The 25,438-nt window shown below is 38.0% G+C and overlaps 1 protein-coding gene across 1 annotated transcript in view; it reads left to right on the top strand.

Moving 5' to 3' along the window:
* Positions 1 to 25,438, top strand: part of HECW2 (HECT, C2 and WW domain containing E3 ubiquitin protein ligase 2) — a 163,963-nt gene that overhangs the window by 50,055 nt on the left and 88,470 nt on the right. The window contains exon 2 of the mRNA XM_062003046.1: positions 546 to 886. Within this exon, the coding sequence (XP_061859030.1) occupies positions 595 to 886 (292 nt within the window). The 5' untranslated portion in view covers positions 546 to 594. The remainder of the gene's footprint in view (positions 1 to 545; positions 887 to 25,438) is intronic.

Genomic DNA, 25,438 nt, shown 5'->3' with positions numbered 1-25,438 from the left:
AAAATAGGCTTTGTATCTTAAAAAAATTAAATCCTTTATAGTAGCATAAAACTATGGCACCATACTTCTACTGAAAGATGTCCAGCCTTATTAATATCTTCAACACTTAGAGATTCTGAATGTACAGTGTATAGAGAATATTGTTGGAAAATGACATATCTAAGTGAAAGTACATCATATACTTCTGTGATTTCTGTGGTGGAAAGTAAGTTCATTATCTCTTCACTCTTTAGGCTACTGGTAGGCTTTGTTACTGTAACTCTAGTTTGATAGATGGTCTTGGATGTATTGCTTTCTGACTTATAAATGTTATTTCATGAAGTGTGGTTAAATTTGAATTTTGTTGCAAGTCACACCTCTTTTCTTGTTTTTTAAATTTGCAGACACTAAGTTGGCTGCAGTGGCAGAGCAATGAAGTAAAATATTTTACTTAGTCCATTTCGGGCTTTTGTAGGAACATTTTTGCACTAATGCCTCTCAGTTTAATATTTTACTGAGTAATTTGCTGTCTCACTTTAATACTTTGGCTTTTTTCTTCTTCATAGATCTCTGAACAACAACTTTTTCACATAAATTGACAAAAGTGGAGAAGAGATGGCCAGTTCAGCCCGAGAACATCTGCTTTTTGTGCGACGTCGCAACCCACAGCTACGATACACTCTGAGCCCAGAAAATTTACAGAGTTTATCATCTGAGGGCACTGTGCCTGAGAACATGAACTTGCAGCGTGCAAACAGTGACACTGATTTAGTGACTTCGGATAGTAGGTCTAGTTTGACAGCCAGTATGTATGAGTACACTTTGGGGCAATCTCAGAACCTCATCATTTTCTGGGATATTAAAGAAGAGGTAGACCCGACTGACTGGATAGGACTTTATCACATAGGTAAGTCCAAACCATGTTCTTGCTATTTTGCCACTTTCTGTTTCTTCTCTGATATCTGTTCTGGCACACTGCCAGAAAATAAAGTTGAGATAAGATTGCAGAGAAGTACCTTGAATTTCTCTTTGCTTTTCTTATTATAGTAGACTATGTGATAACCTGGTTCTAATTAATGTAGATCTGATTTGACAGTGACCTGCTAGAAGATGAAATGTGTTCTTTAAACAACAAAGATGCATATGGATTCTTGCTTTCAGCTTTTCTGGTATCTGGCTTACAGACTGGAAAATTCAGAGTACTGTATTCATCATGTAACTTGACATGCTTACTGATCAATGTTTATGCAGTTTTTTTGACAAGTAAATTCTTAACACTTGTGAGAAGGTATTTTGATTTGTAGAACTGAAATTGTATTAGTTCTGAAGGACTGAGAATTTCTGTTTATGAAGAATTACCACGAAAGGAAATCCTCAAAGAGATTATTTTATGTGCTGCTTTTGTGCTGTTGAGGAAATTCCATAGGAAGGAGCTGGAAAGAGCTCTAAGTTGCCATATGACGGCCCATAGGCCATTGCATTAGCAAACAGTGTGGCTCAAAAGGATCAGTAGGTCCAAGCAGTTGGTACTGAGACTCTAGCACTAGCAGCATAGTCGGGTTGGGATTTTTCTGTGTGTTAATGTTTAATCAGGTCCCTAGATCCAAACATCCCTGCTGAATGTGTGGTTTTGAGCTGTCCAAAAGACAGTCTTGGTGTCCCTACTAGCGTAGCTGGCAGGTACTTGTAGTAGCATGGTTTTTTTAGTTGTTTTCTCAAGAAATCCAGTTCACATGTGCTACAGTCACTCCCTGAATTTAACCATTGCTCAGTAAGTGAGAGTTACTGAGTAGGGATTGATGAATTTGCTTCAAAATTGCAGTCTCTAAACCTAGTTACTGGAGTTCTTAGAAAGGAGTTACCAGTTTAACCTGCCAAAAGCACATATAGCAGAAGCTGGTGGAAACAGATCTGATTACTGGAAATTTGTGCTAGGACTAAGCTTAGTGCAGTGGAATCAGCCTTAGTAGGATTTCAGAGAGATATTTGCTATGCCAGCTTTTTCCAAGAAGTTCCATCTCTGCATCACTTAATGTTACACCTACACATACTGTGTAGATGCTATTTCCAGTTCTCATTCTTTTTTTGGCTGTGTTGTAGTTTTGCCCAGCCAGCAATGAAGCGCCACGACAGTCTTTTGCTCAGTGCCTCCCATTCACCCCCACTCTTGTTAGGATGGCAGAGGCCCCAGTGGAATGGGGGGAAAAAAGATAACCAATATGCAGTAGGTTGAGACAACGGCAGGGAGGGCTCACTGCCAGTTACGGTTTGAGGCAAAACAGACTCTACTACTTGACTTAGAGAGGAAAGTAGGAAAGTTTATTCTTCTACCTACAAGAAACAGAACAGAACAAAATGCAAAAAGGAGTAGGATGATGAGAAAATTATAACCAGCACTTTAAGATCCCCTCCCCCATCCCTCCTTTCTTCCTGGGCCCAGCTCACTGCTCCTGGTATCTCTGCCTCCTCCCCCCTCAAAAGCTTGTGGGGGCAGGGAATGGGGGATGTGGTCAGTCCCTCACAGATGGTCTCTGCTGCTTCTCTCTTCTCAGAGGACAACTCCTGGCATTCTTCCCCTGCTCCAATATGGGGTCCCTCCCATGGGACACAGTCCTTAACAAACTTCTCTGGTGTGGGTTCTTCCCAACAGTTGCTGCTTCTGCCGATACAGGGTCCCTCCCACAGGACACGGGCCTCCTCTGGCCATAGTAAGCCCAGTCTGACCCCCTGGCATGCAGTCTTTAACAAAGTGCAGAAAAAAATCTCTGCTTCACCGCTCCTCTCCATGGGATACAGGGGAGTCTCTGCTCCAGCACACCTCCTCCTCTCTTCCCTTACTGACCTTGGGGTCTGCATGGTTGCTTCTCTCTCTCTTCCCACTCCTTGCACCACCAACAACTGGAAAAAAAAAAAAAAAGGACAGAACACAAAGGAACAGGAAGTAGCCTCCTCTTTCAGGTTCTGAAGAAGTGATCGTGGAGGTGCCTAATTGGCTCAGCCCCAGAAGTGGATCTGGCTCAGAGCTGGGGAGAGTTTTGAGCAACTTCTTACAGGAGCCACCTTTACAGCCCCTTCCCCATTACCAGAAGTGGCTCTGTGTCAAACCATAACAGTCTGATATTTTTTCCCAACACTATTGCAATTCCACAAACTGGACAGTATTGACTCATGCTGTTCCAGTTCTTACTTGGTTATAAAAGCTGTATTGGAGTTGCTGCATGAGCTCTCCAGCAGTCTGTCCTGGAGTGAATGGTGGATATATACTAACATTTAAGCCACTTAAATGAAGTGTCTCCATAATAAACAAGAATCAGTCCTCTCAACAGCTTTAATAACTGAAGTGTGATCTGTGCTGTAAAATGCATAGACTGCTAAATGGAGCTTAAACATTCTAATCTAAATATATTGGGAGCTGCATCTGAACAGAAGTTTCACACCTCTTCCCATTGTTTTTTTTTCCATGGTTCACAGGTCTTCAGGATTGATATTAAAGATACTAAAGAGCAGCATCTTTCTGTAAAATTCTCATTGGTAATCTTATTGTAGGCTATAAGTGATTTTTATCCTACTCCAATTATTACAAATATTTCTAGTTTGAGTCTGTTGAGCCTTTAAAGTAAAAAACAAAGTTAAGTTACCACAGGGTAAGACTCCTATTAGGAACTCCCACATCATACTACTGTGCAATACCAGAATGTTTGAGTATTTTAGGCTTCCTGTTTTCTTGTTAAGTGATGAAAAGTCTAGGAACTCATTCACATGGAGCTTTTGTCTCCACTGCAAATTCAAATCCATGAATGCTAGTAAGAGTTTTGTTACTGATTTAAAATAGATCTGAGCAGAGACTTTAAGACTTGTAGCTTCATAATTCTGAACAATGGACTTGCTAATTTTTTACAACAAAAGGGTAAGGATATATACAGCCTGATAAGCATGCTTGTCTATCTTTGATTTAGTTTTTTTAATAAACTCTTTCAAGTATTTATCGTCTTTTAAAAAGAAGCTATTTAAAAATTCTATGTAGTATGATCTAAAAAATTTAATTTGCCTAACTGTACAGGCATAGCTAAGGTAAATTGAATCCTATGGGGTATAAGCCAGGATTTTAAGTCCATTGTAATAGTTTCCATGAAGACAACATGGAAACTGCCAGCCTACTGCTGTACCTTTAGTGTTCCCCCACATTTTCTGGTAAAGCACCATTTTTCAAGGAGCTAGGTACAGAAAACGGCAATTGTTTTGCTCTTATTTAGAAAAACCCCACGCTATATAACTAAAAGCGCACATTGTGGGGTTTTTTTTTTTTGGTTCTTTTGGTGGTTTGTTGGTTTGTTTGGTTTTTTTTGATGCTGGTTGTAAAATTAACTGTAATTAAAGCTGGATCAGTGTTAAGGGGGTGGGGGAGAAAGTCGTTAATTCTGGAAATGGAGAGGATGTGAAATTCCAAAAATAAGCAACATTCTGAGCTCGGGCATTAGTAGAGAGATATGGCAAAGATCTGAAGCAATCCAGGTACATTTTCACCTCAAATTAATTTCATAGAATACATCTGTTATAATCGGAATTGAAAACAACACACTGGGAAACTGTCTTGTCTCTTCATTAATTTATTCAATTAGCATGCTCTCATTAGTTTTCTATCATGAGAAGACAGTTTTGTGCTTCAAACTGTATATTTACTTCATGGTTGAAAGTGCAGTGACTCACTGGAAGTCCCACTAAAATTACTAGATCCCTTTTTAAGACAGTGACTACAAACCCCTGTACAAATTCACCCAGACATCAGTGATTGTCACTAGTTAGAGTCACTGCCTTTAGTACCAGGTGGTTTGCAGCTGATGGGAGTACATGGAGCTTCTTTTCTTTTAATGGACTTCCATTTAAAACAAAAAAAGGGCAGAAATTATCAAATATTTTGTAGAAAAGACTGCATGTTCAACCTAACTGAAAAATTCTACGTAACTCTAAATAGCTAAATCATACTCGTTTTTTTTAGAATTTTGTTTTAAGGGATATTTTTAGATACATGTGCGAGTTTGTTTGTTTTAGTACCATAATCATAGCTTCCTGTTTGTCATCACTTGTCATACATCTTAAATGTAATCTATTCTCTTGTTGAAGGACTGCTTAGTACAGAGGATCTTACTCTTTTTCAGTGCATTTCTAAGGTTTGCCAGAAGAAAACTGTACGTGAGGGACACAGCCTATTCTGTGAAGGCAAACATCCTTTTTTCCTGACAATTTCTGATTTTTTACTGTTTGAACTTTTTAAAGTGTCAGTAGCACTTCTTGAACAGTCCCGTCTATCAAGTTTTGTTGAAGCAGCTTCCTAACTCCAGAGGTGGGATGTGTGGAGAATGTAATGTAATGTAGTGTAAAGTGTCCCAGTGAGACTACATGCAAAGGTGAAGTGTTATTTCTGAGTCTTAGCTTTTCAGATAAATCTGACAGTGTTGCATGAAATGTGGAATTGTCAAATCTGAAATACATGTTTATAATTTGAATTCATCTTTAAGCTTTGCCTAAAATAGGCTTCTCATTTCTTTTTCAGGACTGGTTAGGGGGATTGTTGCTTGAAAGTGCCAGGGTGTGATGAAATTCAGAGAGGGGTTTTTTTTAGTAGAGATATTATTGTACCTGTGCTTACTCAGAAGAGTAAAGGTAAATTTTCAGTCTTTCTATCCTAATGAGAAGGAGGGAAGAGATCCACTGTTTACATTTTTTAAACTTTAAAAAAAAAAGAACTAAAGTAGAATTTAGACTGAAAACCTTCTACATCTTTTCAAGTGGAGGAAGACTACAGAATGTAACAAATACTTCTTGCATTCTGTTAGATCTACAAAGTTTTCTTGTCCAGTACTGGCCCAGTATTTACTCTATACGTGCATGTTTTAAAAATATTTATTCTAAGCAATATTTAAGCTATAGAAGTTTTACAGACATTTTTTTCATCTAATTAAGAGGAACCTGTATCCTGCTATGACAAGAGTGATCAGGCTCCGGAGTTGTGAGTGAGTGAGTGAGGCTGCGCAAACTACTGGACCTAGTTGGAATCAGAGAAGAGAAATGAATGTTAGGTTTGAAGGGACTATGAGACATCTCAGTTTTCTTGCTGCTGTATTATCGTAACAACAGGGTACCAGAACTTCCTTGGGAAGTCAGAACTGTTCAAGATGAGCAGGTGGACTGTCCAGTGCTTGTGGAATGCTGAGGGAAGTTGAAACTTAATGAGTTGTATGGGTTGCCATGAAGTCTCTTACTTAAAGAAATCAGAAAGTACAAAATAAAGAATAAGAAGTCAGGGGAGAGAAGCAACCCTACTTTTGGTTTAAATAGATTAAGTCCCATGGCCAAATTGTCCCAGTTGGCCTATTTTTGTGCTAATTTATGGAGTCCTATTTATGAGATGCACGCCGTTATTCTTAGAGATCTTTAGCACATTAAAAATGCTGGCTATCAAAGGTCATTATATTTATTTCCATCATCTGCTTTTCCAAGGCTACTTGGCTTTTTGTTGTGCCTACAGCATGGCTACACAATAGCATTGTAAAAACAAGACAAAGATCAAAACAGAAAAACCCCTGATACAAAGTTATATAGGGCAATTGAGATTGGATCTGGGTTTATACTAAGCATCCTAGGGTAATAGAGTTTGGAACCATTCTGTTTCAGGTCAGACAAGATTAAAAAAAGGGCTTTCATTCAGCTGCCTTTAATACACTTAAAATAGTGAGTTTCATTAGACAGATTATAAGATGTTGAGATACTTTATTCCCAGAAGATTTTTCTAGTACCTATTTCTTATATTCCAGGAAAACCTGATTATTCACTTGATTTTTTTTTTCTTCCTGTTTTTTCAATACGAGTACTTTTCTATACTTTAAAATCTGAGCGGTACTGCTAATGTCTGTTGACTAGTTATTAGACATAAGGGTATTAATTTGTGGTTACTCCTCAATTTGGCTGCTGCTAATGTCTGCAAACCATGGGCTTGATTTTGCCTATTGAAGAGCTGGTCTTTACCCACCTGGTTTCATGGCAGAGTCTTTGGCTCAGGCTTCCACAAAGCTGATGTTGTGCTGTTTGTCATGAAAAATTGGGATATTTTTTATTTTATCATCTGAATATCTCCGGACTGTGGTGATTTTGTTCTCTTAAAAAAATTAAAAGGACTAGCTATGGCTCTGAAGCTCTACAAGAGCCATACCTGTGTTGAGGTTCATAGAAACTTCCACTGGAAATGTATGCTTAAATAATATGTAAAACAAGGCAAAATTCATAGTCAATAGTAAGTAGGATTACAGTAGAGAACTTGAATTCATTTTGGCCTGCATCTGGGGCTGGCACTAGTCTGTGTCTGTCTGATATTGGTATTTGTGATAACCAGAAGTGTGTGGAAAAAGCTGCCTTGAAATACTTTATTTGCTGGTGACCTACTAATATTCGGGAAAAGGCCTTCTCTTGGGAAGGATAATGAAAAGCGGAGGCAGTCTAATATAGATATTGTATCCTAAAATCGTAAGTGTTGAGGCTTACAGTAGTTTAAAAAAAACTGAAAACAAAGCAAGGATCTTCAGAAGCTTTATCTTCAGATACTGCATTTCAGTCTAAATTTCCTTTCTTCCTAGATCTTGACCCACATGCAAAGATACTTCTTCCCCAGCACAGAATTTGGTACTTTCTCTTCCTTGGTTGTGAGCCAGTAAATTTTGCTCAATATCAATGTATGGACAGCATAATATCATCTCTTTAATGCAGAAGTCAGAAGATATGAATAGAAGGTGCTTTCACTACGTATTTTTGTTGCATGCACCAGATCACAGAATTATAGAATGGTAGGACTGGAAGGGACCTTTAGAGCTCATCTAGTCCAACTCCCTTGCAGAAGCATGTCTGCCTAGATCAGGTCATATAGGAACATGTCCAAGCAGGTCTTGAAGACCTCCAAGGAGGTCTCCACAGCCTCCCTGGGCAGTCTGTTCCACTGCTCCCTCACCCTCACGGTAAAATAGTTTTTTCTTATGTTTAAATAGAACTTTTTGTGTCCCAGCTTCATCTCATTACCCCTTGTCCTGTTGCTAGATAAAGTAGGAAAAATGGGATGTCCCAATCTCCTGACATCCACCATTTATATACTTATAAATATTAATGAGATCCCACCTCAGTCTCCCCTTCTCTAGACTGAATAGCCCCAGTTCCCACAGCCATTCCTTGTAAGGAAGATGCTCCCTCCCGTTCCCTGATCATCTCGATGGCCCTGCACTGGACTCTCTCCAGAAGCTCCTTGTCCCTCTTGAGCTGAGGAGCCCAGAACTGGACACAGTACTCCAAGTGAGGCCTTATGAGGGCTGGAATAGAAGCAGAGCAGAACCTCCCTTTGCCTGCTGGCCACATTATTCTTGATGCATCCCAGAATGCCATTGGACTTCTTGGCTTCAATGTATGACCTCTGATATATTTTTATATAAGCCAAGCAATCTGGTGAAAAGAAATCATCCTGTAGGCACCAAAGAGATACCTTTAAAGATAAACTCACTACATTAAGATACACTCATGTTTGTTTTAAGAAGAAAATAATTACTTCCCTGCTAAAAAATAAAACCAAACCTAGACTCTTGTAGAATGATATTTATGTCTGGAAGAAGTTCAAGCTGTGGCAAAGAAAGTGTTACCAGAGCATCCAAACTTTTCAGTTAATTGTGGCTTTTAAGTTTTTGAGGTACCCCTGACCTGAAAACCAGACAAATGTTGCTGCAGGGAAGACAATTTCAGCTGTGTTGTCAGTATCTTTCCACTGCAAGAGGTTTTTTGGCCTAAGAACACTTAAAATCCTTTGAACAGAAAGCAGTATTTTCCCCCTGCCTTTTTGCTTTAAGTGGCCATTCCAGCAAATGAGAAGATGGCAAATACAAACACTGGATAATGGAAAACAATGTACTCTTCTGAAATGTTAATATTCCCTTTTACCATAAAACTACCTTGTCTTAGCTTGGGGATTTTTTTACTTGTTTGAAGGAGGTTGGCCTTGTTTTTTTTTTTTTTAAAGGCATTTACTGATAATCAACATGCCATTTGGGAAAAAACAGTTCTATATCACTGACCACTGGATGGAAGAAGTAGTTGCATTAATTTATCCATTCTTTTGTTTAAGGTAAGTAATAGATTATGGATTAATTTTGCATTATGCACAGTGTTAGAATCCCTTCTGTAAATGTTTTATGAAGTTCTTGGCTCTTTTCATCTGCACAGTTTCATCAGTGACTAAAAGAATCAAAATTAATGGTTCTATAAGCTTAGTATTAAATACACTGTGTTAAGGACATAACCAGTGTAGTTCAAACCAATATAACTTAAAAAGCAGAGAAACATGCATACTGGGACTGTGAAAGTAACGCCTGTGGATACGTTTAATATAGCCTTTTAATATATGCTGATACTGGTTACATAGATCCTTAAATAATGACTGGAGGAGGTTACTGAAGGTGCCAATATTAATCTTGATAAGCCTCCTTTTCTAGCAAAGCTCATCAAGATGTATCTTGCATTTTAGGCCATTTGAGGAGCAAAAAAGACCCAGAGAATGACCAGACCTGACCATCCTGGAGCTCCTCTGGTACATAAAAATTTTCAGCTGGGCCTGTGCAGTACCCAGCCCTTGTACAGTTTGCCAATTAGTTGTCAGAGACATACTGATGTGGGATGAAGAATCTACCAGAGTGTAGTTGTACCAACTATGTTTACGTGGTGTTTACTCCTTGGGAAAAACAAAACCTACAAACGTCTGCACCTACAGTGCTTCTTGTCCCTTTGCCCAGCAGAATCCAGAACTCTACTGCTCTCATTCTGTTGGACATACAATTCCCAGCAAACAAATCTTATGCTTCAGACCTTTATTTCAACGTGTGGTCAAACTCTCTTCATGCAATATGCCTCCTTTGTCTAGTAGTCATTCAGAGTTCATGTCAAACTGTTTAGTCTCTGGTTGTATTTTGAGTCACTAATCACTCATTCCATCACTGACATCAGTGGTCCTTGAAAGTTTATAAAAAATAGTAGATTCCTGCCCTGATCTTGGGAAAATATTAATCCTTCATATCGCAATGTGCAGTAATGCAATAAAATGAACTATGGTTTCCATAAAAATAGCAGTTATTTCCTATGTTTTTTAGTAAGGACTGAGAAAAAAATACAACAAAGATTTGTTACTTCACCTGGAAGAAACAAGATGAGTACTGTTAAGTGCTAAGTGAATAACTTGCATAGGTATGTGGATATATAATAAGATTTTAAGGGAAATGTACGAAGGATATTTTTTCTTAAAGGACATATTTAATAATTCGGTTTCAACTTCATCTCTTCTTGCATATCACTGTTAGTATCAAGCCCTCTTTGACTGTATAAAGAAGATGGCTTGATGGTACAGGTCACTGGTTTCTAGTTTTCTTAAAGAAAATGTGATTAGAAATTAAATTTCTGATTTTTCCAACAATAATTCTCCGATTGTTGCTATTCACTTGTCATTAGAAGTTTTCATTATTGGATATGATGTGAACTCTCGTGATCCATTAAATGCTTCCTTCCTTGAGAATTTAAATATCTGATGGTCATAAATGTGATTCATATGAGTGGAATTGCACTTAAGGATAATTTTTCACAGATTAAAACAAAAAGCTTAGACCTACTAGGTGTCAACTGTGAAAAGGACTAAGAATTGAAGGCATTCAGTGGGTGAGGGAGGACCTTAATCAATGTTTTATCTTTGCCCTCAAATGTGGAAGTATTTTCTCATATATGGAGCCAGTTAAGCTTAAGTGGATTTGGCTTTATAGGTGAAATATCCATAGAAAAACGTTATAGTGCAATAGCAGGCACGTGCCATCATCAGAGATAAATATCCAGTAATGACCTCATTAAAAAGAAAAAAAATTACATATTTCTATGTCCGTTGCTTTACTTTATATAGTTTAATGCATGACATAGCTCAGCAGATGGTAGCCTTGAGGGAGAGGGAAAATTCAGTTTTTAGACGTAGATACATATCTAGGTTTTAGTGGACTCACACACAGATAATTACTTTCAAGATACTGAATAAGGATTCAGCAATCCACCAAATTCAACAATGAATAAGATTTTTAGGAGTTATTGATGGTATAGTACTTAATGTACAGATAGCAGCACTTTCATTGATGTGTTCTTTAACTTAAGTATTTAAGCAATAGAATAAAAAGCACGTTGTCCAGTTTACTTAAAAAAAACCCCAAGCCCCAGCCATGATGTCTTTTGAACAAGTAAAAGGAAAGACAACCCACTTGACATCAGTGTGTCATTTCATCAAATGATGCAAATGGTTCTATGATTTTTGTTGTCTATTTGTCTAAATATGCCAAGAGATAAACACATAGACTTTGATTTTGCAAAGTGGTGCTAATTACACCACACTTAATTGAGTACACTCCTTCTCTCCTGGTTGTGAAATAAAAATTGCCACTTTTCAGATTAGTGTAGATTACTGTCTTTGGTCCTACTATCTTACTGCCCTTTCGCTGAGCAGTGCTAAGCTGGCAAAGCATTTATTCTCCCATGCAGATTTAACAAATGGAATGAGAAAGAGCATCAGAGTGTTAGCTGTGGGGGACCTGCAGGAGTGTGTAACCAGGAATGAGAAGGATTGTCTCTTTGGCAGTTGTTTGCCACTCGACCTGCTCAGCTGCAATGGGCAGCAGTGGCCCCAGCAGAGGGGGAGTGATGGGGTGTGATTTCTAGGCTGCTGTAATAGGAGTGCAAGTCTGATTGTGCTTTTTGTAATTACTTATTTATACTCTGGGTTTACTTGGATTGCTGGGACTAGCTGAGTTAGCGAGCCTTTGTTTCTAGTTGCATTTAATTCTAGATTCTGTTCTGTACTTGCAGAGTCTCAGGGAATTACTGGTCTTTAAAAACAGTTTTCTAGGAGCGTAAAAGTAATATTGTTATCTATGAGTACTTTCAGGACACTCGTACAAAATAATGAAGCTTCTCTGCCTTCATTTATCTACACAGTTTTGTAGTCCTTCTTTCCTGTTACATGTTAACACTGTAAGAGAGAAAGCTTTTTACTTTCTGAGGTTTCATGCTAAAAAGTTAAATAAGCAAGATATTTATTTCTTTTTTAGACTTTTAGTGATGATTTCAATAAAATTTGCTTTCATTTCGGTACTTGTACAATGACATTGGTTCTAAAGAATTTCAACTTAACCTTTATGTTTCTTTTAGATTTGATCTCATCCCGTTTAATCTTCAGAACTGTTTAATACTTGTCATAAGCAGTATTTGGCTTCATGTGCTTTAATCTTCATAACATGAGCTTAAAGATTTGAGACTAGAAGTAACTATATTGGTGTCTTTTTTTTTTTTGTTTACGAGGTGAATTTTAACCCTGGTGAAATAATGCATCTCATTACAAAACTAATAAAGCATATATGTAAGGTAGAAGATCTAGGCAATACTTGAGGGAAAAAGTAATTCCTGTTACTCTGATTATTATATGATGCTGCTGAAGAGGCTAGCAGTTTTTCTGGTTATTAGGGGAAGACTGTTGATACTGTCAGTGCCTTACTCCTGGATAAGTTAACTTATACAGGAAATGATTGGGCAATCTTCGAACCTCCTTTTTCACTCCTTTACATCAAGAATAGGTTAGTAAGATGCTATTGCTCAGATAGTGGCTTTTTACCTAGGACTGCTGTTAGATGTGATTAATCAAGACATTATGTTACATTTCCAATAGTCTTCCATTTAGGTAGGGCATAAACTGCCAATTACTTTGAGGTAGATTACATGGTATTCAAGAATACTTACTAATATCTTGGTAATCTTCTAGATACATGCAGACCAGAAACTCCAGTTATTGTGAACAAATTGAAGCCAAGTCCAGATAGCTGGACATCAAGTACATTAATCTAACTGCATTTGCTTAAAATTAGAGTGTTGTGATTCTTTGAAGATGAGATGGGCCTGTTAAAAGTTATTTCACTTCAAAATAGTGGAGCAAGACAAATTCATTCTTTAGAGGTCCCAGTTGCTCACTGTTCAGGGATATGAATTATCACTTAGCATTGCTCCAGTTCTCTTTTTGCTCAGATAAAGTTTGAGCAATTTCATTTAGAAAATGAACTTTCTGGTAATAGGCTACATAACATGGAAAAAGTATTTGTGATTTTTTTTGTTTGTTTGTTTTGGTTTTTTTTTTTTTTTCCCTGGGTTTTTTTTTGTGGTATTTTGAGGTTTTTTTATGGTGATACTGGCCTGCATGGACAGTAATTCCCTGCCCCCTCACCCCCCCCCCCCCCCCCCCCGCCTTCTCTCTCTTTTCTTTTTTCCTCTCTAAATCCCACTTCTTCTTCCACCCAGTTTATTTTCATGGAAGAATCTCTGGAAATATGTCCAAATTTAAGCTTATTACATTCTGGATACTATGAGCAAATGAACAAGAAAGATAATTTGAAGTAGGATGATGAAATGACCACCCTGTCCTCCCTTTTAATATTTGCTTCTGTTGATTTGGGGAGTCTGCATACAGATTCTCACTTGATCTGTTTTTGTGCCTCTGTACTTCTCCTTTTCGTATTTTTGTACTATGTTTCTGTGTTAAAGTGAGGGAGAGTCTGGGAAAAATCATTAAGATGATCAAGAACCTGAAACTCCCTACAAAACACCTGCCAACTTTCAGTTTAGTTTGGGTTGCATCTACTTTGTTTATAGTTTTCCTTTGAATACTTGCTAATCTGACTCTGTGCAGCCAATTGACCACTTTGTGTAGTGGAGCATGTTGAGAGGCAATGTAAGGCTGTTCCTCCACCAGCTGTCTGTTGCTCTGGTAGTTGTAACTATGAGCTGCAATGTGAAACCACATCATCAGAACTGCAGTTGGACCTTGGCTTTCCTGTATGAGATAAAATCTGCAAACTAAGGGTGCAGTTTCCCTCCCTTATGAGAGCCCTAGTTGATAATTTCTCCAAGAGTGTAGTGGCATTGATGAGATTGCCTCTCAGAAGAGACTGGTGATGCTAACATGTTCTAGGAGATACTGTGCTGTGTCTGGACCATGCTACATTTCCAAAAGTATCTGCATATGGAATGAACCTGTGAAGTGAAAGAAGAGGCTTAGCAGCTTTGCCAGGGCAGCATGTGCACTTCCATCGTCACTTGGAAAATGTCTAGCCAAAGGCTCTCAAACTCATGTCAACAGTGTCAAAAGTTTTAATGAAAAATTGCTTTTTCCTTACAATGACAAAGAATACTCAAAATACTTGAGTCTTGATGCTTCACAAGTATGTGAGAATCCAGAAAAAGGCAAAAGCAGTTTGTAAGAACATGTTACCTTCCTGATGAGCCATTTTATGTTGCTTTTTAAGTGGACATAAGGAGAGCTACCATGATGGGAAACAAGCACTATGTTTCACAGAAGATATTTCAGTTTCTTTTAGAACTTCCTCCTGCTCTTTTCTTTAGAAATCTAAGACTGACTTATCTTATTGTGTATGTATTGGATGAATTTATTCCAGGATGTGTTGGCTCATTTCCTTGAGTACTTCTAAATTTTCTCTCTCTTTTTTTTTTTTTTTTCACAACAGATAGCTGAAAAAGTTTTGAGGAAATGAGTCAATCTCCTGAAATAAATTGCTTACTGCACAAAGGATACTGTGTTTGAAGTCATATATGCCCTTGATAGTTCTGTGGATACTAATTTACAAATATTCTGTAGAAAGCTGGTGTATATACTCCATGTACCAAAAGGATTTGAGAGAAAATATCCCAAAAGAGCACCTGAGCTCTGCTGTTGGAAATGTGGGTGTGTTTTTGGGCACCCAGGTATCAGCATGAGAGATGTGGATTGGGAAATGACAGTCAGAATCTCTTAAGGCAAGAGTAAGGATGTCACTGAAATTGAGCATAAATTAAGATAAGTAATGTAAAGATGCTGAGTTGAGGTATACCAAGCTGAAGGCTGCATAGGTATGTTTATTCTATGAGAAAAGGCCCTGGACCCAGCCTTCCTCCCTTCAAGGCTGCAGGAGTACCAGCAGGGAGTTTCTCTGCATGGGCCTTTCCTGAGACACTGTGCTGACAACTGACTAGAATCCTTTAATAATAAGTAAGGACACCGTTTTAGTAATATGTGTCTTACACAGTAGGTAGGCAAGGCTTTGGGATTTTCTTTGCTTCCCAAGAGTTACACAGCAACTTAGAGACAGAGATGAGAAAGCCATCAAACATGATTTGAGGTTTTCTTTCTGATGAGACAAACTAAAGGTAAGACCAGATCATCCTGAATGTTTAGAAGTTTGACATCTGGATCTGAACTTTGAACCTGGATGCAGCAGTAATTAGCCAGCTTATCCTGCTTTAGTGTATTAGATGAAATCCTTAATGCAGCATCTCCAAACAGGTGACATACGTTGGTCAACTTTCTAGGCACTCCAGAAAAATCTGAATATATGCAGATCACAATAGAGCGAAGAAGTAGTAGAGTTACTGCAAAGAAGTGGATACTGTTGGTATGTAAACTGTCTCAAAACAGTGACAGTCAGATAAAGGCAGATTGGAAATAAAAATCTGATTGTGATGCTCTGTCTAAAAGTTCTTACTTCTGCATCCCACCTTGCAAAAGGGTGGGGAGGGAGAGAGTCACAAGGTGGTGTAGCTGTCTGTCTCTGGTTTTCTAGTTGTCAGTGTTTCTCCATGACTTGTAGTCATGAACAATTGATGTGCTACATTTTTCTTGTGAGAGCATAATGTTGGCCATGGTAGTTCAATACTTTGATTTTTAAGCTTTTTAACAATGTCTTTAGGAGTGAAGTACCAGTATATATTGGGAGTTGCAGCTGCAAGTTCCACACAGTGATTTTGACCAGGTGATCAGTGCAGCTGAATTTTTTTCCTGAAAGAGTAGTGCAGCTATTTCTTAGTTATTCAGAAGAGGGTGATATATGAGAGGGTAGTGGATCCAACCAGCAAAATAAACCTGAAAAATGTGGAAGCAGCTGTAAAGCAGTCCCAGTTCACAGTGTTGAGGATGTAGGATAGCGATGGCTTTTCTCCCTCCATTTGTGGGATCTTAAGAAGAGATTATCACATGATATATCTGTTAATACTTTCCCTCCAAGTCCTTATAAATTTTTCTAATTCTTTGTGCTTTCCTGGTATAAAATCTACCTACATAATTTTGTAGTGAATTTCTTACTTAATCATTCCTAGTGCTTGTGGAGGTGACAAGGTTATGTCTCTGTGACTGCATGGGGAGGGAATGGGTGCTGTATTCCTCTTAGCAAGGCCAAACAAAAGGGTAGAATAGTTTTGGTTTATTAAAAACACAATCAGCTAAACAAAGAGTGTTGCATTAGTATTAGTGTCTCTGTTGAAGAATGTAAAGAAATTATTGATTGCTATGTATTTGTTGGGAATATAGGAAAGAAAACAGTGCTTGACACAAGACAGACTTGCAGGTCAGCATGCGTACCTGCTTGCAGCTCCAGGCTGAGGCATAGGGGATGATACTCAGAAGTGTGTGGTGAAAATCAGCAAAAGTCAGTGGCTATGGTCACCATGACAAACTATCAGCAAGTTGTGACAAACTGGGTTTGGTCTCCTCAGCAAATAACTGAAAAAAACTTGTGAATTTTTCTCAAGCAAACAAGCCCCAGGCTACAGTCCCAGGGAACCTGAATCAGGTCAGGGACAATATGGAAATGCAAGCACTGAGACAGAAGTGAACAAGTTAGATTTCCTGTGCGTGTATACCTGGCAAAAATAGCATTTTTTAAAGTGTATGAGCAAAATTTAGAACTATTTCTGGGTTATCCTGTATTTGCTCAAATATTAATACAACATATAACAACTGTATCATTTGGTAGAAATGACGGAAAAAAACCCCATGCTGGGCTTTTGAAATATGATCTGGGTCAGATTTCAGCCATACACTCATCCAAAAAAATCCTTCTTCTGGTGTCTATCGTGTTTCCTTATTTGTGCTACTAAATTCTGCAATGCCAGCATGCTAATGCCAGATACGCAAATTGGGTAGTCTGTGTTTGCAAGTAATCAATGATACATAACGTTAAATTATAAAAAAAAAGTGAAATCACAGCTCAGCTGAAAATTATGGTCTAGGGACTCAGTTCATAAATTGTGTTAAAGTTTTCAGTGTCAGAGCTCACTGTATGAAATTGCACAGTTAGGTGTAACATAACCAATCTGAACAGGATTTTTTGTTTGTTTGAGAAAGCATGTTTATATACTTTTAAAGCTGTAGATGTATTTTCTGTTATTTTTATATATTAGTTGCCTGTTTCTTGGATATATATTAGTATGTTAAGTAGTGCTGCTTGTCATCTATGAGTAAGGGAATAATACATGCCTTTGGGAACATGTAAAATATTTCAGGTGCAAAAGGAGGAGGAAGAAGAGTAGTAGTAGTAGTGCTAGTAGTAAAAGCTTAGAGATGATGCTTCACTTACAGTTTTGCTGGGCTTCATGATGAATTCAGATTATCCTATATAATGTATGCATGTAAAATCTAAAGTGAATTCCTGAATCCTTACATCAAAAGCAGGATGTAGGTAAAAGGAGGACTCTGGTCAGACCTAGAAGTATGAAACAGTAAAGCATCATGGCACATTTGAAATCAAATAATAGCAATGGCCTCATTCACAATTTTGAAAATACTGTAATGTTTAGATCTACTTTTATTCCAGTTCAGAACAAAGTTTTTGAAATAAATTAATTTCAGGTAAAGAGACTGTAAAGAGCCTGGAAGAGATTTTCAGCGAGGAAAAATCTAGAAGATGAGGAATCTGCTGGTAAATCTTGCCATCATGAGGCACTGAGTGGGAGCTGGAAAGTGTAGCTCTCCAGGAAAAGAAATGGCAATAGTGACAATGCTAGTGAAGGGAAGCGATTCAGCATATTCCATTAACAACCTTCCTTAACACACCACTTTCTATGATTCTATGAGCTCTCATTATGCTGACCTAATATTTGTCTCTGTCTGTAGGTTTTCCACAGTATTACTTACCAGCCATTTGGGTGCCTTGCCAAGCATATATATATATGCTTGCTCGCTCGCTCTCGCTCGCTCGCTCTCTCTCTCTCTCTCTCTCTCTCTCTATATATATATATATATATATATATGTATGTAAATAAAATACCAGAATGTTACTATTTACTTAAGGCAGAGGTTATGCAGTTTGTAGAAAGAATGGAGAAAATTCTTATTCATAGATATCCACAATATTATAGTTAGTGGGTTCACTCTTTAAAACAGGTGTGAGAGGGAAGATTGATGCTTGTTTCTGCCTTGGGTTAGAACCTGTATTGTTGAGCTGTTTTCTCCTTTTGTTAAGTGGATTTAAAATTTGGTTTAGATTGAAAAGTTGAAGTATGGCAGAAGAATATTTTTAAAATATAACTAATTTTCTGTGTTACAAACCAGTAAGCTCTCTGACTTTCTAATAAATTCCCTAAGAAACCTGCTATTGTCAGATGACAATAGATTAGTTTGCATTCTTATTTAAATAGCTCATAATATTGAAGAAAAACTTAAATAACAGTTGCTAAGGGAATACTAAATCCCATAAGATCCTTAAGAGATGTGTGCTGCAGCTACATATTTTATTGACAACTTTTAGAAACTAGAAGGATTTCTAAAAGGCTGTGAGTAATTAGTTTGAACTGACAAGGAAAAAGAAAAAAATATTTTTAGAAGTGTTTCTGTGTTAGACATGGGAATGGACTTAAGCACTGAGATATTGTGACTATCTGAAGGCTGGAACAGATTGAGCAATATTGATCAGAAAATGTCAGAAACAGCAAGCAATAATCAAATGCAGTCATCTAGAAATATTTGTGCCATCACAATAGTTCCACGGTTCAAATCATCCACAACTTGAGAAAGCAAAACCCAAACTAAGCTCCTGGATTGCTAAGTGTCAACTGCTGTATGTAGGAAAACTCCTTTTTCTGGGCATTTTCTGTTTTGTGGGTATACCATATAGGTATACCAGAGGGCTTTGTACCTAACCATAAATAACATGTTCACACAGAACAGACTAAAAAAAAAACCCAACAAAAAAACTCCCCACCAAAAAAGGGCAAAAACAGGCTAACAGGGTATACATACCAATAAAACAAAAGCTGAAAATGAGGAAGTGATTGAGCTGTTAAATGAACTTCCACAGGACCCCTGAGGAGTTAGTCTAGCACTGACTTTGCCCTTTGCTGATTCATATCTGGAGAGAAAATGGAGCTTTAGAAAACCTGAAGGTGTGAATTATTATCAAATCAAAATAAACCCACTCAACTAGTGGGCCATAAAAGCAGCTGATGGATCATCTTGTGCAAAGGCTGGATCAGCTCTTTGGGTGGTGCCGTCTCTCTGTATCTTGGAGTGTTTTTTTGTGCTCCGAGTTTTACACTCTTGCTAATGATGAATTAATCCTTTTTTAAACAAAAATCTTGTGGAAAATGTATGGAAAATCTTTGATAATTCTGGTTGAAACTTTCACCTTCACAAAAACCCTCTTGTTTACTGGTGGAGGGTATGCATATGTGTGCAGTTAAAACACTGAAGTTATTTTTCTGGTTACATTCATTCTCCTCCGGTCAGCAGCAGAACATACCATCTGGCAAGGGAGTGCCTCATTCCCATTGCATGCTGAGAGCTCCCCACAAATGAGATTTCAGCTCACTGGAATAATTTATGCCCTTACAGAGATTTGAGACAGATTTTATTTCTTTTGAGTTGCATGTTATTTCTTCGGTTCTAGAAAGGACATCTGCTTACTGAACTTAGTCTTTTGTTTGCTTGTAATTTGCATACATACAATAAAATATTTTTCAGAATTATCATATCTACACCAAACATATACCTACTCGGGCCTGTGGCTCTTTTGTTAAAAGTTATGACACAGATTCAAGATTACAAGTGCAAGATCTTGCTGAATGATACAGCTTTTGTGCTGATGGACTCCTTTATTTTGATGAGGAAAGATCAGGAAGTTACTTTTCAGGTGTAGCTGCTTATGGTTGGTCAGTGTTTGCCTGTATCTCTAGGTGTTTACCGAGAAGGTCTTTTCGATCAAGATGTTGCACATGCAGTAGGTGACATTTCCTGATCTGAAGTGATTGAGCTCATCCTTTGTGCTATACAAATATTTTCTAACACTTGCTAAGATGTAAATATTTCTGCTAGAAGTATGAATATAAATGGAAAAAAAGCTCATCAATTGGACCATGCACCAGAGAATTCAGGTCAGCTTTTGTACAAAATAATTGCAGGAATTGTGGAATTGCGCAGAAAAGGGCTTTTAAAATTATTTCTGATTAATGTGATCAATAACTCGTTCTGGCTTTTGAGGAAACCTTGCTAATAAAAACCTTGCTAAGAAATTACAGTTTTTTATAATAAATCATCATCTCAGTTTTAGGACCAGAGGATGAAAAAAAGAAGTAAGCACAATACTTCTCAAAAAGCATTTGCAAATGTAAATTTTAAAGTATTTGCATATCATTATTAAGTTGTAGGGCATAGGAAATAGGGTGGCTGTTGATGATTAGGGCTGGGATGGCTCCTGTTTATTAGGCCAAGAAGGTTGATAGTTTATTATACAGGTAGTAACAGGATGGATACTTGCCTTAGATACTGCTTAGGATACCCCATCTTACCTTTGACGGGGTTTCTGACAATAATGTACCAGAACAACTGTAAATCACCTATAAAGTGGCGTAGTTTCTTCTACTGTATGAGTGATTGGAGGAAAAAGGAAAAGGAAGCAGAGGATGTAAAAAAAAAAAAGGATGAAAGAAACTAGAAAACATTATGTGCAAACCTGTAGATGGTAACAGCGATGAGAAATTTTACTCTTGCTTCATGGGTAGTTAACATGAAGCATATTGCAAAATGTGATCTGGAGAAAAAGGTGGGTACTTAATGTTTCAGTAAGTTTTGGTGGACAATTACCAAGTACTTCTTTGCTGGTATCTGATTAAAAAATTTCACAAACACAGCGAAAGATGCAACAGTCTTAAAATGCAGATTAAAAGTAATGAGTGTATACTTTCAAAATCTCTTCTAGGCTGCTGTGCATTTCACATGTGCATTTCAGTGATGTGCATGATGTTTAAGGGGCAGATGTACACTTCATAGTGATTCAAAATGGTTTTGTTTTTCGATTTGCAAACAAAAAAAATAAAAATAGCACAGTCATCTCGACTCTATTTTAAGGCCACTCAGTTATGGTGATTGTGTTTACTGACAGGTCCACAAGAAAAACCTTGTTTTGAAGATTAAGTCAATTACAGGAGAATTACATGTGGAATAAAGTGTACTTAAGGTTAGCTTATTAGCTAGTAATAGTTCTTAAATGAGCCTCAGTTTTACATAATTCAGTATGATTTCCTATCTATTTCAGGCCACTCAGGACTGTCCAGACTTTAACTATTCTGAATATTCCAGGTCTCAGAAAATGAAAATATGTACTGTTGTCAGAGAGCAGCTGCAGACCTAATTATAATAATGCTTTTGTTGCAGAGAAGGGATTGTTCCAAGTACATTTTGGGGCTATGAAGGAGGGAGAAGGATGGGGTTGCTGACCCCAGTGCTAGCCTCGACAGGGCAGCCATAACCATCCTGAAGTGATTTCCGTCATTTACATTTCAGAAATGTTTGACCAAAACAAAAAAAACCAAAAAAACCCCAAACCCAAACAAAAAGCAAAACCCTCAGTTTCCCTGTTGCCTTTCTGAGTTGAGTGTCTGCATGTATGACTAGATGCTGCTGGTCTATTAAAAACAGAAAGGATGAATGCGTGGGATAAACGACGCCTCAATTTTTCTGCTGACAGAGAGATTACATGTGATCTGTACCAAGACAGCTACTCCAGAGAAAGACCTCTCTGTAAGCACAGCTGCACTCACAAAATTATGCTTTTGTTGGTAATTTTTATTTACCAACAGAATTTATTTACGGGCAGGATAGGCTATGTTGACAAAACCACAGCTTTGCTAGTATTATGTCTTCCTCAGCAAGAATACTTTGTTATATTTTGTAGTTTTTCTGGCAAGACTTGTGATGGGAACATGGTTGCAGATAAAAGTGCATACCCTTTATTCTTGAGAAGCTGCAATCCTCTTCTGTGTGTGGGTCAAGCAGCTCATGTACTGGCAGCAAACAAATGCTTATCTACACCATATAAGGTTGCAGTTGAGAAGGAAAATGATGAAAAACATTCCACAATAAACTCAGAATGACAGGTTAAATATGACATAGAAACACTTAGATACAGATGTCTTTTTTTTCCTTTTTGTTTTTACATGTAGTTCTGACAGTGTTTACCTCCACAATTTCAAGAAAAATGGCTTGTGTTTTGAAATTTGCTAAACAATATTGTCCCAGAATAACAGAGAGTAACAGGCCTTCAAGGTATTTGTACACGCAGAGTTTCTTTTGTTTTTCTTGGACTTGCTACCATTAAAAGCAGGAGATAATCACCTTTAGGCTACAAGGATGTAGGAGTGTTGGGATGTTTTTGGGTTTATGGTGGGGAACTGAATATCACAGAGAGCTATGTACTGAGAAAGAACTATAGTTGTGAAGATGTTTTTTTATTGGAGTTTTAATGAAGTATGAGAAACAGTGAAGTGCTTAGAAACCAAAAAGATTTCTGAAGGTATCAAGGGTGATGCTATGTAAGAGAGTCTGGCTCCCTTTTTCTTTAATGTATTGCTTGCATCCTTTGTATTCTCCTTTTCTCTAATCTTTATAGTATGATAGCCCACTAGGTTAGTCTAGTACATTAGATTATAAATGTAGTTCAACTTGAGTAGCCATTAGTGACCTAAATCTTAATTTTCAAATTGTTCCCTGCCCAGTGGCCTTGCATTTGTCTTTTCCCCTGAGAAACTGGTCATCCCCATCTCCTGCAGATATCACATTCCCCAAAATATCAGCAGCTGAAACAACTGTGAGTTTACATGAGAGGTAGTGCAGCTCTTGCCTCAGCTGCCTGATACTTCCTTCAGGAGGAGGTGGTAGCATCCCCTGTGCTATATACGCCCTCATATACAGCCAGCTGGACTTCAGTAAACTAAACGGTAGGTTATTTCTAAGCATTTTGCAAAGATGTAGAGACTTTTCTCTGCAGTATGATAAAGTATTTTATGATCTTTGTGTCTAAAGGCATGCTGTACCATCTGTCACAGTTTATTCAGTGTTGCTCTCTAGCTTAATTTTTTGTCCAATATTATGCCTTTCTTGTCTTGTGTTGCATTGCAGAAACACCTAAGTGTTGTATACGTGTGTTGTGTAGGATCTGGCTTCCAGGTGAGCCTGGTCAGCTGGCTGGTGACCCACACTGCACAGAGCACTTGTGCTGTGGGGCTGGTACGTGTGTGAAACATGAAGTGTAGTTGGGAATGAAAAGCACATCATTTTATGGAGGAGGATTAGTAAGATTTTCAGGAAAGAGGTTAAGCTTGAGGTAATTTCCTTCCTGTTGTTAGGCTTTTGAATTTTTGCCAGTGAGGTGGGCCAAAAGATTTATTTTTGTCTTTGAATGCTTCGAATTTCAATGATGTCTTCACTTTGAATACAAAGAAGTGGAATTCCACTTTATTCCTGCCATTGTACTGCGTCACACTGTCTGAAAAAAATTACTTTTTTTCCTCCAGTGTCTTTGTCCAGCATTCTAGTCAACTAATCTTTTGAGCTGCTGCTGTGGCTTGAAATACCACATTGTGTGAAGGCACTTGGAGATGCTCTGATCCCCTCATTGAAGTGTCAGTGTGCATATAGATGGAAACAAAATGTAGTAGTAGAATTCTTGAAAAAGAAAGAAGTAGTGTATTTTATGGCCAGTGTCAGACTAAAGCCTGTGTATGAAAATGTGAGCAGGGTCTTGCCACTCTATTAAAATAAGCTTCAATAGCATGGGACATATGATATGTATTCTACCTTTGCCCTGGTTCTGAAGCTAAAGTAGGGGTGAAGTGTTAGTGAAATACAAGTTGTTCCTGACCATCTTGTTAGTCACAGGTAGAAAAATGAGTAATTGCTTTTTGCTGTGTAAAGTAATAGTGCAATAAATGTCAGCAACATAATATGTGGTATGTGAAGGGTCACAGAGGGCACCCAAGGGAATGTGAATGGAGTCTTTCTTCTTCTTCCCCACAGCAAAGGGACAGTAAGTGGAGGCATGTGAACCTTAATTTTGTTTTGCAAGGGGACAAATGTCTGCTGTGCAGTGAGAAACAAACACCTCCCTGCTTTTTTGACCCTGGGTCATGATATCAAATACCTGAATACAGATGATGATCGTTCACTGCTAATATAGCCGGACTGTGTCACCAGAAGACAGAATGTTGCCTTGCAGCCTCTGGCAGCGCACTGCCACCATCATGAAGAGCCCCAACACCTGCATCTCCTATGTGAGACTGTTAAAAACATCCGTTGTACCTTACTCTGCTTTTTGCTGTACCTTTCTCTGCCTTTTACTTTTCTGTCTTTGCTTTTCTCAGCTGAAGATGTGTTTTATATTTTCATTACCATTCAAGTTTTGCACAGTGTTATGAAGAGTAAAGAGATCTGTGATAGCATGTTGTAGGATCTAGTAACTGCTTAGGCAGCTTTTCATTAAGATTGTCTAAGAATTTTGGTGTTATCAGCATTTTGGGAGATTGCTTTTTTGGCATTCAAGGTACAACAGTTTCCACCCATCTAGTGCACAGTAGTGTTTTAAATTTCTACTGTAGTAGTCCAGTTGTGGTGTTCTTTCCCCTTCTGTCCATTGAAAAAACAATTCCAGAGGTGCTCATACAGGTGCTCATACAAACAAAAAGTAATATAGTAGCTTTCAGTTCTTCAGAGCCCATCATAATTTCTTTGACTGGAGGTCTTTTCTGGAGTCTTCAAGCTGAGTAAGAATAAATGTTCCCCTAGGAGTTTTTTTTTATTTCCTGTATTTTTGTTATTAGATTATTGCTAGGAAAACCAAGATTTGCTTTGAGAGCTTGAACCTAGTGCTTCATAAGTGTACAATTTCTTGAAAATGTGTGCTGCAAAGGACTTGGTCTGCAGGCGATGGAACAAAACGCAAAGACACCTTTAAGTACCGTTTTGTTTTTGTGGTACTGGGGCTGCTTTGGCATGGTTTAGGTCTGTGCTGTAAATTGAAGGAGTTGTAGGTCAACTGCCAGCATCCACCAGGAGACTTGTGAGCAGTCAGAGCATCTAGAAAAAAGGGAGCTTGTCAGAGCCTCTGTGCTGAGGCAGCATTTGCCTGCCAGAAAGAGGAGAAGTAGTAATAGCAGCTCCCTACCATCTACTTATTTTCCTGCTCAGGAGTGCCCAGTGCAGCGTTATTCTGGGTTAAATGCAGCTTCATCCCAGCCAAATGTCATGGAGCACTCTTGTCTTCTCTAAAATAAC

This window comes from Colius striatus, chromosome 9 (assembly GCF_028858725.1).
Source record: "Colius striatus isolate bColStr4 chromosome 9, bColStr4.1.hap1, whole genome shotgun sequence".
Taxonomy (NCBI): Eukaryota; Metazoa; Chordata; class Aves; order Coliiformes; family Coliidae; genus Colius; species Colius striatus.
Note: the sequence above shows the minus strand (reverse complement) of the source record. Positions and strands in the feature narration are given on the sequence as shown.